Here is a 15,540-nt window from a genome sequence, read left to right on the forward strand (position 1 = left end):
CCCAATCTCTCTTTTAGCCCAGAAAACTTCAGCAGCCCACTCCCATCCCCACTGCTGGCCCACTCAGCCACACATACGATATACCATTTGCAATTTGTGATTATTTATGAATTTGTGAAAAATTAGCAGTAGTGCAGCGAGGAAAATTTTTCTGAAACTTAAATACATGTAATTTGTTATTTGTAGATCTAAACTATGAAAATGAATTACTCCATCTATTGATGAAAGTTATCTTGTAATTGTAAGCATCCTTATCGTTGTCATTTGTTATTTTAAAACTTTATCCTCTATTTATTTTAGATATTCCTACTTTGACATGTTGATCATTTAGTACGTCTATTATCTATATATTAAACATCCATCTATTATATATATTAAACAATTTTAAATTATAAACAATTTGTATTATCGGTACTTAATTATGTACTACTATATACTTTGGGCTGTTAAATTTCTTTTGCACTATTAAAAATTTTGAATACCCACCTATCAAATCCTAGATCCGTCCCTATCTCCTATTTCAGAAATGGCCGGTGAAATGTTGACACTAGAAAATTTAAACTGGTAAACCTGGTCGAATTCACCTCGCGTTTGTGACACCAACGAGTTCTCAGTTTTTGGGAGGACCGGACCGTATGTATAGTATGGTCCAACAGTCTTTGGAAAGAGATATGGGCCATAATTTCTTTTTTTAGGATATGGGCCATGTACTCCTTTGTTTAGAGGAAATGGGCCAGTTTTCTGCCCCTCTCTGTTGTGCGCTTTTTTCATTTTTATATTTAAAAAAACAAAATTTCAAAAATATATGCCGAATAGGAAAATTTTCAAAAATATGTGCGTGTCGCCCCAGGGTGCCTGTCGCCCATCCAGTTGGCGACATGACCTAAATGTAAAAAAAATTACATTTAGGTCCTGGCGCCCAGGGTGCATTAAATAGTGAACTTGTAAAATCGATATAAAATTGTAGAAAAATTAAAAAAATACAAAATCAACTGTTCTGGATTCTATGAAACAAGATCTACAACTTTTGTTACATAAAGTTTTTCATTTGATCAATGTATCTTGCTCTATTTTAAATACCAGTTTAATGCACTTTTATTTAAATCTCAAGATCCATCCTTTGGATGCATGTCATCTTTGGCCAGAGTGTTGCATACGGTGAGCATAGGCTTGTACAAAATTGGTAGGCCCATAAAACATTTCTAGAATAAGTTTTTAAATTAGATCTTGCAATATGTCTAGTTTAAATGGGTTATTTATCCATACTGCTATACTGAGTATTAGAAGTCATAACTTTTACAGTACTATTATTTTATTTCCTAAGATCTATAAAAAAATTTGGTAAATTTTAGATAAGCACAACTAGACCAAATAAATTATTTTAGATTTTTCTAGATACAAGAACTATTTTTCTTGATTTAGATACATTGATCAAATGAAAAATTTTATGTAACAAAAGTTGTAGATATTATTTCATAGAATCCATAACAGTTGAGTTTGTATTTTTCCTATTTTTCTACGATTTTATATCGATTTTACAAATTCACTGTTTAATGGGCTCTGAGCGCCAAGACCTAAATGTAATTTTTTTTTTACATTTAGATCATGTCGCCAACTGGATGGGCGACAGACACCCCGCCCCCATAGGGGGGCGACAGGCACCCATTTTTGAAAAATTTCCCTATTCGGCATATATTTTTGAAATTTTGTTTTTTTAATATAAAAATGAAAAAAAGGCCTCTGTTGATCGCAACTATGGGCTTGCCTGGCCCGCACGCGCACGGGTGTGTCAGCAGGCGACGGAGCCGCCGGTTGCCCTGTTCGTCGCCATCGCCATTCGCCAGGCTCCGCTACGCTTTCTTCAAAGGATGGCTGCTCCCGGCCGCCTCCATCGCGTGCTCCCGTCCCTCCCTGGTATGCATTTACCCGCTTCACGCGGCTGATTTGCTCTCCCGGCACTGCGACTGTATGCGCACCGCCGGTTCGCCACCGTGCGTTTGCCACCACGAATCCACGATGCTCGGTTTGCCATGGCCGCATTCCCAACCCAATTGCAGGTGTAAAAGCTGCTTCTCCAAAGTCTTTTCACCAACGCCTGGTGGCATATTTAGCAGCAGCAACCACATAGTCAAACATCGCTACAGCAAAAGAAAATGAAACAGACTAAGTGACTAACAGAGTAACAGTGTATGTAAAGCAGATTTGTGTGCGTTCACATATTGGCCATCAAGGATGATTAGGTGTCCCTTGGGGCAAAAAAAAATGATGATTAACAGCTGGGAGGTGGCAAAACTGAATGACATCTAAATAAAGTTCTAATTGTCACGAGAAGTCTGCATAGAAACGCAGCCTGCAGGTTTCGACGGAAATGGATCAGCTGATGTATTTTCAGACATCTTTTAGCCATCTTTTAGAAAAAACCTCCAAGACGAGCAAAGTGCAAAATAAACTACAATGCATGGTGAATTTGCAAGGGACAAACCTAAATCAAAACTGTTGAAGTGTGCAATTGATAATCCTGCAGGTTTCGACAGAAATGGATCAGCCAATGTATTTTCAGACATCTTTTAGCCATCTTTTAGAAAAAAAACCTTCAAGACGAGCAAAGTGCAAAATAAACTACAATGCATGATGAATTTGCAAGGGACAAATCTAAATCAAAACTGTTGAAGTGTGGCAAAGACTCGGTACTTTGACAGCTCCAGTAACAAGATAAGGTGGGATGAATAAAAATAATTACTGCAGCAGTCCTCTCTGCTAATAGAATGCAGAAGCCACTCAGTGTGGCTACTTCCAGAAAGTATCTCAGCCCTAAATATATGATACATAAGAAAAATGACAATGTTATCCTTTCTGCCAAAATTCGCAGCTGCAATGGAACCTAATACATCGTTTACTGACATTCAGATTTACATACAGAATGGGAGGCGAGGGCGATTGTGACTGCGGATGTAGCGCACCAGATCGTCGCTGTAGTTCTTGTGGTAAACAATCGTATCACTGAGCTGCTTAATGGCTTCTCTCTTCTCCTGCACTCTTGCTGCTAGCTCTTCTTCTTTCTCTGTCATCGTCTTCTCGAGCTGGATCATCTTCGCTTCTGCTTCTGCTGCATTCTTCGCCATTTCCGACACCAACTTTTCTTTCTCTCTCAGCTTAGAAGCCATCTCATCATTCTCCTTGACAAGTTCTTTCTGTTCATTAACATGATCGTGCATCTTCTTCCTCAGGACCTTAAGCTCCTCTCCACATGCAGATGAACGGTCAATAATGAGCACAAAACTCTGACTGAAGAGTGATTCTATCTCGTCCAATTTGTCAGCCAATTTGGAAACCCCTGACTCGGCATTTCCTTTTACTTGCATGAGAGTTTCTTCCAGCAAGCTGACCTTCCCAGAAAACTGTTGTACTAGTTGTTCAAGATGATGGATCTCTGCCTGTGATGTCTCCACCGCCGCTGCATAGCTGTCTTCTTTACACTTATTTTCTGCCTCGGTAACTTTAAGCTTCTGCTTGGCTAGCTGGAGCTGAACTTCAAGGTCTTGGACATGCTTTTGTAGCTTTGTGTTCTCCTTATTTGCAGATAACTTTTCCTCTTCCAGAAGTCGATGTTTGTCCAAAGTTTCTGAATGTTTCTCCTCTAGCTGATCTATCTTCTCAATCTGAGTCCTCTTAAGTATCTCGAGCTGGGACACCCTTGAGGACACCTCATCATATGCATACTGAAGCCTCTGACACCTGCTAACAGCCCCTCTCAGGCTCTGGTGGAGAACGGCAAGTCCTGCCTCATGATCTGAAATTTTTTGCATAACTCTATCTTTGAATTCTATCATAAATGACATGTTTACTGTGCATGCTTCAACCATAATTTTCAGATTCTCCTCCAACTTGGCCTTTTCAGAAGACAATAGATTGATTGTCTTCTCCAGATCTTTTGTTTTTGTACTCATGTCATCAATTTGACAAGCTGCTTCAGCCTGAACCTTCTCGAGATCCGCATGTAGGTTAGAAACATTTAGTATTGCCTCTTCCAACTGTTTGCCCAAGGTGGAATTGTTTTCCAGCTGAACTGAAAGTTCATCTTTCAGCTGTGCCACCTCATTCGCAAGATTTTGTACTGAATCCTCTGATTGCTTCAGCTGGGTTAGCACTGCATCCTTCTCTTCTTGTGTAGCCTTGACCTCCCGCTGCAGCTCAGCCTTGGTTTGTTCTATTTGCTTGGACAAAGTACACATGTTCTTTTGCAACTCATCATTAGCTTGCTGTAGAGTTGAAATGTTCTCATTTTGAGTTTGAAGTGCAATCTCAAGGTACCTGACAGAAGCCTGAGACGTCTGTAGCTCCAATAGAGATGCATCCTTCTCTGCATGTAGTTCTGAAATTTCAGCATGCATATTATTCCTGACTTCTTCCAACTGCTGGTCCAAGGTGGAATTGTTTTCCAGCTGAACTGAAAGCTCATCTTTCAGTCGTGCCACCTCTTCCGCAAGATTTTGTACTGAATCCTCTGATTGCTTCAGCTGTGTTAGCACTGCATCCTTCTCTTCTTGTGCAGCCTTGACCTCCTGCTGCAGCTCAGCCTTGGCTTGTTCTATTTGCTCAGACAAAGTACAAATGTTCTTCTGCAACTCATCATTAGCTTGTTGTAGAGTTGAAATGCTCTCATTTTGAGTTTGAAGTGCAATCTCAAGGTTCCTGACAGAAGCCTGAGACGTCTGTAACTCCAATAGAGATGCATCCTTCTCTGCACGTAGTTGTGCAATTTCAGCATACATACTGCTCCTGACTTCTTCCAACTGCTTGTCCAAGGTGGAATTGTTTTCCAGCTGAACTGAAAGTTCCTCTTTCAGTCGTGTCACCTCATTCTCAAGATTTTGTACTGATGTCTCTGACTGCTTTAGTTGTGTTAGTGCTGTATCCTTCTCTTCTTGTGTTGCCTCAACCTCCTTCTGCAACTCAGCCTTGGTTTGTTCTGATTGCTCAGTCAAGGTAGATATGTTCTTCTGTAACTGATCATTAGCTTGATCCAGAGTTGAAATCTTCTCATTTTGCTTTTCTAGCACACCCTCCAAGTTTCTGACGGAATCCTGAGATATCAGTAACTCTGATAGAGCTGTGTCCTTCTCTGCATGGAGTTGTGCAATTTCAGCATGCAAATTTCTCTTGACCTCCTCCAGTTGCTTGTCCAATATAGCGATATTGTTCTTCAAATCTTCATTAGCTAGATTCATGACTGAGATTTGCTCTTTTCCTTGCTCTAATTCAATTCTAAGACTCTTGATAGAAGCCTCGGACTGTTGCAGGTCTGAAATTATTTGGTTCTTTTCATCTTGTAATGCTAAAATTTCAGCATGGTGACTAACCTTCGCGTCTTCCAATTGTATCTTCAGGTTGGAGTTACTATTTTGTAGGTCCTCATTAGCAAGCTGCAGAACAGAAATTTCTTCCACTCGCTGCTTTAACTGAGCTCCTAGGGTCTTGACTGAATCATTTGATTGTTGTAGGCTAATAATAGCCTCTTCCTTCTCTCCTTGTAGCGCAACGATCTCATCTTGCAGAGTATTCCTATTCTCTTCTAGTTGCTTGTGCAAGCTAGAATTTTTATTCTGCAACTCTTCATTTTCACTGTGGAAAAGTAGAATTTGGTTTTGCTGTTCTTCTAGGTCACTTTGAAGGTTCATGATGTTAGCCTCTGATTGTTGCAGCTGAGCGAGTGTTGTATTTTTCTCCTCTTGAAGTGTTGTAACCTCATTATACAGATCAGTCATTGCTGCTTTGAGGTCTTTGTTGGCCTCCTGAAGATTTGAGATCTCTTGGACTTGCTGTTCTAACATGCTCTCAAGGTTAATAACAGAAGCAGCAGCTTCATTTTTTTGTCCTTGTAATTCTACAATTTCATTATGCAAGTTAGAATTTGCCAGGTCCAGGCTTTCATTACTCTTCTGCATATCTGAAATCCTCTCAAGTTGCTGTGCTATCTCAGTCTTAAGATTCATCAAAGAAGCCTCTAGCTGCTCTATCTCTGATGTGGCTGAATTCTTCTCCTTCTGTAGCTCGGCAATATTATTATTCAGAACACTTTTTGTTGATTCCAGTTCCTTTTCTAGATCCTTAACACTAGACTGTGCCTTCTCTAATTCATTCAAGTACATGGAGTTTTCTGATACTAGTCTTTCTTTTTCTTCTGCTGCAATACTACGTTCCTTGCCCAGATTGTTCATTAGCTCTGCAGCCTCCACTTTCAAGCCATCTATCTCCAACCCCAGTTGCTGGAGTTTCCTTTCAGCTGAATGATTTTCTGTGATCAAGGATTCATTTTTAGCACTTATTTCTGCATTGGCTGCCTTCAATTGAGAGCACTCAATATCTAAATTCTGATGAAGTGCTTTCAGGTTATCATGCTCATCCAACAGAATCAAGCTATCATTCTTCAGCTTCTGGTTTTCTTCCAACAAGGTCTGCATTTCTTTCTCAATCTGTTGGGCCTTCTCAACTTCTGATGACAGGAGGCTGCATCTGTCCTCCGTATCTTTCAGCTGATTCCTCAGATCTTCCATCTCCTTCTCCATGCCTACAATTAATATCTTCAGGTTATCTCTCTCTTTTTCAATAATTTGCTTCTCGCTGGACAGTGTTGTGACCTCACTCTCCTTCGATTTTACAGTGTTAAGCAATTCTCCTTGCTCCCTCTTTGTAATTTCAACTAATGATTTCAGATTTTCATTCTCAGATGACAAGTTTGCAACCTCTGAACTTAGCTCTACTCTTGTAGCTTCTTTGTCCTTAATTGCTTTATCTAGTAGCTGCTTCAGATCGGATATTTCCTTGGCTTGTTCTTCTGTAGTTTGTTTCAGCTTCTCAATCTCTCCTTCCATGCTATGATCTTCAGCACTCTTATGGTTCAGGCCGTTTTCTTCATTCGGTGCTACTTTTGGTTTAATGACATCTCTGTCTGATCTGTCTCCTTCCATGTCTGAGTCAGATGAATCTGAACCAGAGGAACTGTGCCCAACATTTTCTAGTTTGCTAATTAGGTGTTTGTAGTGCTTATGAAGATATTGATAGTCCTCATGGAAGCCCTTCACGAGGGAAGACAGCTTTGATTTCTTGACAGGATTTCCAGAATCGTCTTGTTCATTTTCAGTCTGCTCGTTCTCCTCTCCTATCATCCGCAAAATGTTCTCCACATTTTCATCAACATCTGAAAAAACAACATACAGCTATCGTTTTCAGACAAAGAATCGCTAGAGAATAGGAGTTATATTAGCAAGAATTCTTCTTGAAAAATGCAATTGTAGCAATGTCAAAAGCACTTTAATACTGAAATTTGTACATATAAGACTCATTCATGTTCAGTTGGTACTGGAATCATGTTGAGATCAGCCACAAGAATGTCAAAAAAGAAAAACAGTAGATAATTGGAGAATTCTCTTTACTTGAAAGAATTTTCATATGTAAAGAAACTGCACTTTGAGATCTCTGCGGCTACATAAAAACTCATTTGAGTAAATGTTAGTCATGAATTGAGATAATACTCTTTTTGCTTTCCAGAAGATGCTTGGACTTCCTAATTTTGTCTTTCTTTGTCATATTGATGCACTTGCATCCACAATCTTTACTATTTCTTTGCAGGAAATCTTCTCAGACCAAATTGATCACAATTGAGGTTCTACGATGTTGCAATCCTGATTACTCTTGCTCCTGAAAGAGTAAAAATACAAAGACAATGAATGGGAAGTCATTTATGGATATCATATTATCCCTGGATAATATCTCATCTAGAATAGCAAAATTATCAAAAGAAAAGATCAAGATAAAAATACAGGTCGTTCAAGGGAAACCATAACTATTTAATGATTAAAATAATGTTTACTAAAAAAATGATTAAAATAATGTTCTCTGCAGTCTGCACAGAAAGCTGAATAAGTATAAATTGGAAAAGATGGAAGCCCCTTTGAAGGGGTGTATATAACCAATTTAGCAAAGCAGGAGAGTTAAATGTACATCTATATTTCCAAAATGCACAAAGATATTAATTTGTGAAGCTTATACCCAGAATTTAGAGCCTAAGTTAGTAGCAGCGATAACCTTTATGCACTTGCACTAAGATGAAGTAGAATGGCAGACATTTCAAGAATGGATTGTATTTGTATATTCCATAACCATAACTAAATATGCACTTGAAAGTATATGTAATTAACGTTATAGGGTCTTCAATAAAATTACAAATAACTGGGTTCACTGCAGGCCTGCTGTTAGTCATGGTCTCCATTTGTATGCAGTGATCTATAGTATGGATCATAAGTGATGTATTAATCAAATAATTGATATGACCTCTAAAAATCTAAAACGTCAATTTTGACCCTCTACCCGGCAATATTTACAAAACATCAGCTGTATCATGATTTGTTAGGACAATTCTCTTACATCATGCTTAAACAATTTCTGGGTAACTGAAAATGTAACTTCAGTGATAAAAGGCAAATAAGATGCCATGGTTGGCGACCTGGAGAACAACTCATTTGTAAAATCATTACATTTTGGATCTTGACAAATTATGTTTGAACAGGAGAAGCTGCTTTTATAAATTACTACAGTATGCCCATTAATAGCATATGTTGAGAGTAAGGTACTTGTTTTAGATAATAAACTAAGGTACTTGGAAGACATTTTGGAGGCTCATATCTGTTGCGTTATCTTAGCTTTGTCAGAAAGAAGACAATCTTGATGCTTTTGCAAATATTGCTGATAAACTCATGGACAGTACTAACTGAACACATGGATATTTATGGATTCCTCTTCTCTGACTGTACTGAAGGTCTGACATGACTCATGGATGTTTTGATCTTCCACTCAAAGGCTGTGTTTAGATCCCTGGAAAAGTGGGAGAAAAAGTCACATCCGACACTGTAGCACACTGTAGTACTTTTCGTTTGTTTGTGGTAAATATTGTCCTACCATGACCTAACTAGGCTCAAAAGATTCGTCTCGCAACGTACATCAAAACTATGCAATTAGTTTTTTTATTTACCTACATTTAGTACTCCATGCATGGGTCATTTGCTATATTTAATGTTTCGATGTGATGGAGATGTGATGGAAAGTTTGGATTGTGAGGGGGGTTTTTGGGGCATCTAAACACACCCCAAAAAAAAATCCACCTCAAAAGTAGACTCTGACTGAGCTAAATTGCAGTGCCTGGATGAGTACACTATAAAATGTTTGATTAAAATGTTTGATCCAGTTCCATCTGCCGAGTCACGTGGGTGCCCAAAATTTACAAACCTCTTGGGGAGCTTAAGTTCAGACTTCAGACAAATTCGAAATGCATATGGGTAGGCCATAGTGAGCCATGCTGAGTGTGAGCCTTCTGCTCACAGAGGTACAACATGGTAGTATTTTTCGGCATGGAAGTATCGTGGTCTCTCTTGGAAAACAGTACGCATACGCGATCTGATTGGAGAAATAGCAGAAAGAAGGATTTTTGTCATACGAGATCAATAAACATCACGAATGGTAACGACATGAGGAGGCGAGGAGCCAGGACCCGGCAAGTGCTAAAACAGTTAGCAAACAAATCCAATAGAATATATTAACAAGTGACAAGTGCTAACCACTCCGCAAATATATTATATATAACCACGCCGGCAGCTAGGGTCCGGGTTCGATCCCCGGGGCTGGCACCGGGGGGCACCTCTGCAGCCCTCCTACTGAAAAAAAATCAAGAAAGGAAGAAAATAGGAAAGGAAACATGAACAAAAGAAACAGAGGCGAAGGTTTGGAACAGCGAGAGAGGTGTTTATGACACTAACGCCTTTTCTAATCTAGCATCTCCATCAATCCATGTCAGTTGCCACATCAGAACGCACACGCCCCCAACAACGATCCATCCAAGAACACACAGAGTCATACAGAAATTTCTGCACTATTGCAAGAACAATAGTATCATAGCAACACTTTCGCAAAAAAAAAATTACAGCAACACACCCAGATCAGGGAAACGAGAAACCAGAGAGAGAGAGAAAAAAGGAAAATCGAGAAACATACCACTGAAATGCCGCCGCCGCCGCCTCCTCCTCCTGTACAGCTATCTCCCACCACTTCTTGAACCCGGAACAAGATCTGTCAAGAACGAAAAGGAATCCAAGCGTGATCAAAGATCAAAGATCGCATACACAGTTGCAACCTGCAGCCAGTAAGCACAGGAACCTGTCAGATCAAAACAGGGGAGCAAGCTGCAAGCCCCAGCACCAGCAGGAAGAGACGGAAACGAAACCAAACCAAGACACGAAAGGAGGAGGAGGAGCAGTTACCTCAAGGCCAGCTAGGATGAACGACTTGCTCGACGAAGCAAGCAGAGGCCGCCAGAGAACCGAGGCTTGTTCTCCACTAGGCGCTCTCCGCTCCGAACAGAAACGCACACAGTCGAGCGAGCAACTATCGCCTTGTCCTTTTGGATCCCCTGCAGCATCTACCTGAGGCCCAGAGAGCCCTCCGTGTTGACACCTTATTACGGGAACGCCACCGGACTCGAACAGCGCTCCCGCCATCGCGAGCGCAAGGCCGCGCGGGGCCACCCGGAGACCGGAGCAGGCGCAGCGTGCAGCGGCTGCCATGCGGGGCCCGCGAGGGGAGCGGTCCGAGCTGGCGCGGCGTGGGAGCCAGCTGGGCGACGCAGCCGACTTTTTGTCCCGTCCATGCGCTGACGCGTCGGGGGTTTTGTCTGCGTTCCCGCCTTAACGCTAGGAGCCAGGATCCTCTGCATCGGGACAGAGAAACCGATATGGCAATATAGCTTAACGCTTAATTGACAGCTTAAGCACAACTGCAGAAACGCCGTAATGCATTAGGAAATGTCACACGTTTTTGGTACATTTGTCATGAAACCATATGTTTTCTTCTTTTCGTTTTGTGAATTCTTCGATCCATGCATCTAAAACCACCACTGTCAGTTCTCAGTAGCCAGGGCAGGACGCACATGGTAAATGCAAAATGCAAACGGTTTGTGTGTCTATTTTTTTAGAATTTTTTTTCAAACAAATTCGGGAAGGGAGATCCCCATCTACTATTTCATTAATCGAAAGAGCTTCGAGACGGAGCCGTTACAAAGACCTTTATAAAAATTATCTCGGCAAGTCGAGGGAGAACAACGTGAGGTCAACTAGGCCGAAAAGAGAGAAAATACAGGAGAAGTTAACACATCACAAATTCTAATACAGCTCAAGAGTACACCAAATGTATTCTACCAATCGTTCATGGGACCAGCGCCGAACAACTTGCTTGTCAGGTTCACCGCAGCCAAAGTGCCACCACAACACCCCTCGCAGCTACGCCGCTCTGTGGTCACCCTCCAACGATTTGGGAGAGTTTACTGACCGAATAGGGGCTAAGGGTAAGCGGGGCATCTTGACCAAAATATCACCGGAAACGACGACCTCCCTTCAAGCTGGTGATACTACCAAATGAGGCACATCCAGGCGCCGCATACCGCCATCCAACGACCGGCATTTGATTTTGATATCCCGTCAACAAGGAGAGCACCGACGAAGTAGAGGCGCCAACAGCTGGTACTTGTGGAGCAACAGCAGAATCCAAAGGAACACCACAGGCTTGTAAAATGGTTGCAGACACGAAGGGGGGAGTGGTGGTCTTCCGGAGGAGCCACTGCCGAGATACTTTCTTGCCAAGTTTACCATAGCCAAAGTGCCACCACCACACCCGTCGCGGCTACGCCGTCCTGTGGCCACCCTCCAACAAACTGGGAGGGCTTGCCAACAGAACGGGGGCTAAGGGTGGGGAGGAGCAGCCTGACCAAGACGTCACAGGAAACGACGACCTCCCTTCGAGCTGATGGTAATACCAGTTGGGGCACATCCGAATGCCCGCATACCGCCATCCAACGCCCTTCGGGGGGAGGAAGCCCCAAAGGAGGAGGGGCCGGTAATGGCGACGCTCGACATTTGATATGGTATCTCTAACAACAAGGAGAGCGTCGACGAAGTAGAAGCACTAACAGCGGACACTTTGTGGAAGATAGCGGTGGAGCAACGATCGTCACCAGTGGAAATGGCGCAAGGAAGAGGAGCCGGGAGCCCCGCCTTGGGGGGCGACCGATCCGGCAGCAGGAGCGCAGGATCTGGTGGGGTGGCGGCGCAGGGGGCCTCCGGCGGCGTGGGCCTGGTCAGGAAGCGGCGGCACGTCGAGCCTGTCCTTCCCAGGCTTGGGGGCGAGGGATGCGGCCCCGCCGACGCCCTCACAACCCGCTGCCGGTTTACCGTGTATTTCATAAATACAAACGGTTTACCGGGAGCCATCTACGACCAAGAACGGTCGTAGATCGCTCTTTCTAGAATATGAATTCTTGTATTTCGTAAATACGAGCATGACGGTCTAGCGTGATCGATTTGCAGTATATGCGTGCAAATATGCTCGATACTGTTCACTGAGGCAAAAGATCATTTGTCATGCTTCGTGGCGCAATAGTGGGGCCTGACGAGGACGGCCTCCTTCGTTTTCGTCCATCAGATGGTGCGGGGCTCCGCTTTTGGGGGGTTCAGCTCCGTGGAGTCCACGGAATTGTTATCTACTACTTGTAGTTGCTCACTGCGTTACGATTTGTCAAGTGGATGCAATCGCGAAACCCAGATGCGCCTAGACTTTTTGCGCGCAATCAGATTAACATTATGAGAACCACAATATGTATCCGGAGCATGATGGCGAATAGGAAAAGGCAAATGAACCATAGTAGCAGTTAAGCCTGCTAATGGTTGGGGTTGAAATGGGTTTAATGGATTGGGTTTTGATATGGATTATATTTGGGTGGATTCAAATGTGTTGTATTAGCTAATGGGGTGGGGTGGGTTCTATGTAAATATGTATTGGAGTGGTCTGGGGTGGGCTGAAATGAATTTTTTTATGCAAAACAGTATGATTATATATAAATGTCGGTCTGTAAGAGCCGGACCTTAGAAATAAAATATCGCGTTCACATTATAAAATTTTATCGAAATTGACTGAAATTTGTTGGAGACGGCTCAATATGACTAGGAGCTACTATGTGCAAAGCAGCATGGCTAGAATTCAACATGGGTCCCACGTCAAGAGCCGGACTCTAGAAATAAAACCTCGCGTTCACACTATAAAATTTCATCGAAATTGACTGAAATTTATTGGAGATGACTCAGTATGACTAGGATCTACTCTGTGCAAAGCAGCATGGCTAGAATTATATGTGGGTCCCACGTCAAGAGCCGGACCCTAAAAATAAAACCACACGTTCACACTATAAAATTTTATCGAAATTGACTGAAATTTATTGGAGATGACTCGGTATAACTAGCAGCTACTCTATGCAAAACGGTGTGACAAAATCTACACTATAAACTTTTTTTTGGAGAAACGGGTTCTTGTTGGGTTGTAATCATAGTTTGGCTAATAGTTTATTACATCATGAGCAGAAATGTTTGGATTAGATTGGTTTGTGGTAGTGGTGGTTTGGAGTGGTGTGGATAATATTAGTTTCTATTATGAGAATGGATTAGTGTGGATATGGTTTGGTTTTATGCCCATTTGCAGGCTTAGTAGCAGTTGATAGGAACACACCTTTCTTTTTTTTTTTCCAGCCCCTGATGGATACCGATAGCAACAATTTGGAACCGCACGACGCGATGCATGCAAGCTGATGTGGACGGGTACATATTCCTCGGGAATCGGGCCAGTTGAGGCGCCTCTCTTCCGTGCAGCACGGGACCTTGCAGGCTTGCAGCTTACGAAAAAAATATGCCGAAATGTGCTTTTAAATGGTTCATTTGCAGGCAGACGTACGATAGGCGCCCACTCTGAGAGTCTGCGTGTGCATGACGGCGTGATTTAAAAGAAATAAGTATCTGTAGTTTTGTTGTAGTGCATATTCTCTCCATATTCGAAAAGAATGTCGTTTTGGATAAGATTTGTATTAAACATTGAAAATATAAATCATGAATAACTTTTAAATTGTTGAGTTTCAAAATACAAAAATCATATAAATAGATTTATCTTGAAAAATACTTTCATAAAAATATAAATATATTACTTTGTGATAAATATTTTTATAAAAATAAGAAGTCAAAGTGAAGCTTTGGAGACCGTGGCTGTCCAAAACGACATTCTTTTTAAGTGTTTGTGTTGATTTTTTCTATTTTTCCTGAAGCTGAAAACTTTGCAACTTGGGAAGCTAGCTAGCTAGCGGAGCTGATCCCTTTGTTAATTTTTTTGAAAAGAAATGCTGATCCCTTTGGGAGGCGGGGGCTGTGGAAGATAAAAGTCGGCGTGGATCCATCCATGCTAGCACACTGGTCATCGGATATTCGTCGCAATTGGGGGTGGGGATTCAGATCTCGGCGGTGCCGATCGATCTCGCCATCTGCAACGGAACGCCGACGGAGCTAGCATGTGACCGTGACATGTTGGGCTCCGACCGATCTGTTACGTTGTTGCCTGTGTACGGGGTGCATCTGCATGCGAGACGGACAAGGCGGCACTGTGCGAGCATGTTAGCCGCAGGCGCAGCGCCCTTGTTGTGTGTACGCCTCCGGGCTCCGCCGTCTGTCTGTACGAGGCGCATGCATGTGCGGCACATACTCCGGCGCTAGAGCCGCACCGATTTTCAGCTAGCCCTTTTGTCTTTAATGTGTCTCCAACTCACTGTATGTAACCTCTAGCTCATGCTGTCATGACGTTCCCTCAGCTCATGCAGTCATGCTGTCATGCACGGTCCAGCTATTCAGCAGTCTCTGGAAATTAGCCTGGAAATTAAGTTAAAAAAAAAGAAATTAGCCTGGAAAGTGGAGCAGCACACGGCCAAGCTCGCATTCCGCTCCACCAGGGCTGGAGGCTGGACAAATGGAGCGTACAGGGGAACGCGCTCCCGTTCCGTTCCAGGCAGGCAGGCAGGTGATGAGTCGACCGCACCCATCGGATACCTTCTCTATCGCAGTCTGAATCTGCAACACATGTGGCGTTTAGTTTTTTTTTTTTTTGAGAATATGTGGCGTTTACTGATCGCCCATATGATGCGCAGCCTGGTGGGAGGAGTTTCTTTCTTTCTTTTTTGGTAAAAGTGTGCGTGGGCCGTATGGTTTGGTTTCGGCCTGCGTCGCGGGCCGATCAAGCACCGAGGAACAATAGATTAGGCGCAAGCCCAGGGTAGCCGTTTCGGTTTCTGGCTTTGCTTGCTGCTTGTCCAGCCCGCTTCAGCGCCATCGTCGTTCGGTTGCTCTGCTCATCTTTCCTGTCTGCTGGATCGCCAAAACGTACTGGCATGCATGAGGCGCGTGCCGTTGGGGGCGTTTCTAATTGGCAAGCGCGCGCCAGCAGCACTGCTAGCGATCAATCTCAGACAGCCTCATATTTTCCATTTTAAGAAAGTTTTATTTTCCACTTCTTTCTATTTTCAGAGAGTTATAACCTTATATATACAAGTTTGACGTACAAACTTTTTCATACAATCTTTTAAGCAAAAAATGTTGCTAAAGAAATTTTACAAACAACTTTTATTCATAATTT

General features: G+C 42.6%; 1 protein-coding gene across 4 annotated transcripts; it reads right to left on the bottom strand.

Annotated features, from left to right (window-relative positions):
• Window positions 1–2,700: 2,700 nt before the first annotated feature.
• Window positions 2,701–10,483, bottom strand: LOC120676914 (myosin-9-like). 4 transcript variants are annotated; one of them, XM_039958252.1, is made up of 4 exons: window positions 10,311–10,483; window positions 10,045–10,183; window positions 7,533–7,698; window positions 2,701–7,198 (listed from the first exon to the last, which is right to left on the bottom strand). In XM_039958252.1, exons 3-4 carry the CDS (start codon window positions 7,585–7,587, stop codon window positions 2,910–2,912), a joined length of 4,344 nt encoding a protein of 1,447 aa, XP_039814186.1. In that variant the 5' UTR covers window positions 7,588–7,698; window positions 10,045–10,183; window positions 10,311–10,483; the 3' UTR covers window positions 2,701–2,909. The 4 variants fall into 4 exon arrangements, with proteins under 4 accessions (XP_039814186.1, XP_039814188.1, XP_039814189.1 ...); XM_039958254.1 differs by having other exon boundaries at window positions 10,045–10,119; window positions 10,311–10,475; XM_039958255.1 differs by lacking the exon at window positions 10,311–10,483 and adding an exon at window positions 10,207–10,224 and having other exon boundaries at window positions 10,045–10,119.
• Window positions 10,484–15,540: the final 5,057 nt, after the last annotated feature.

Source organism: Panicum virgatum, chromosome 5N (assembly GCF_016808335.1).
Source record: "Panicum virgatum strain AP13 chromosome 5N, P.virgatum_v5, whole genome shotgun sequence".
Classification (NCBI taxonomy): domain Eukaryota; kingdom Viridiplantae; phylum Streptophyta; class Magnoliopsida; order Poales; family Poaceae; genus Panicum; species Panicum virgatum.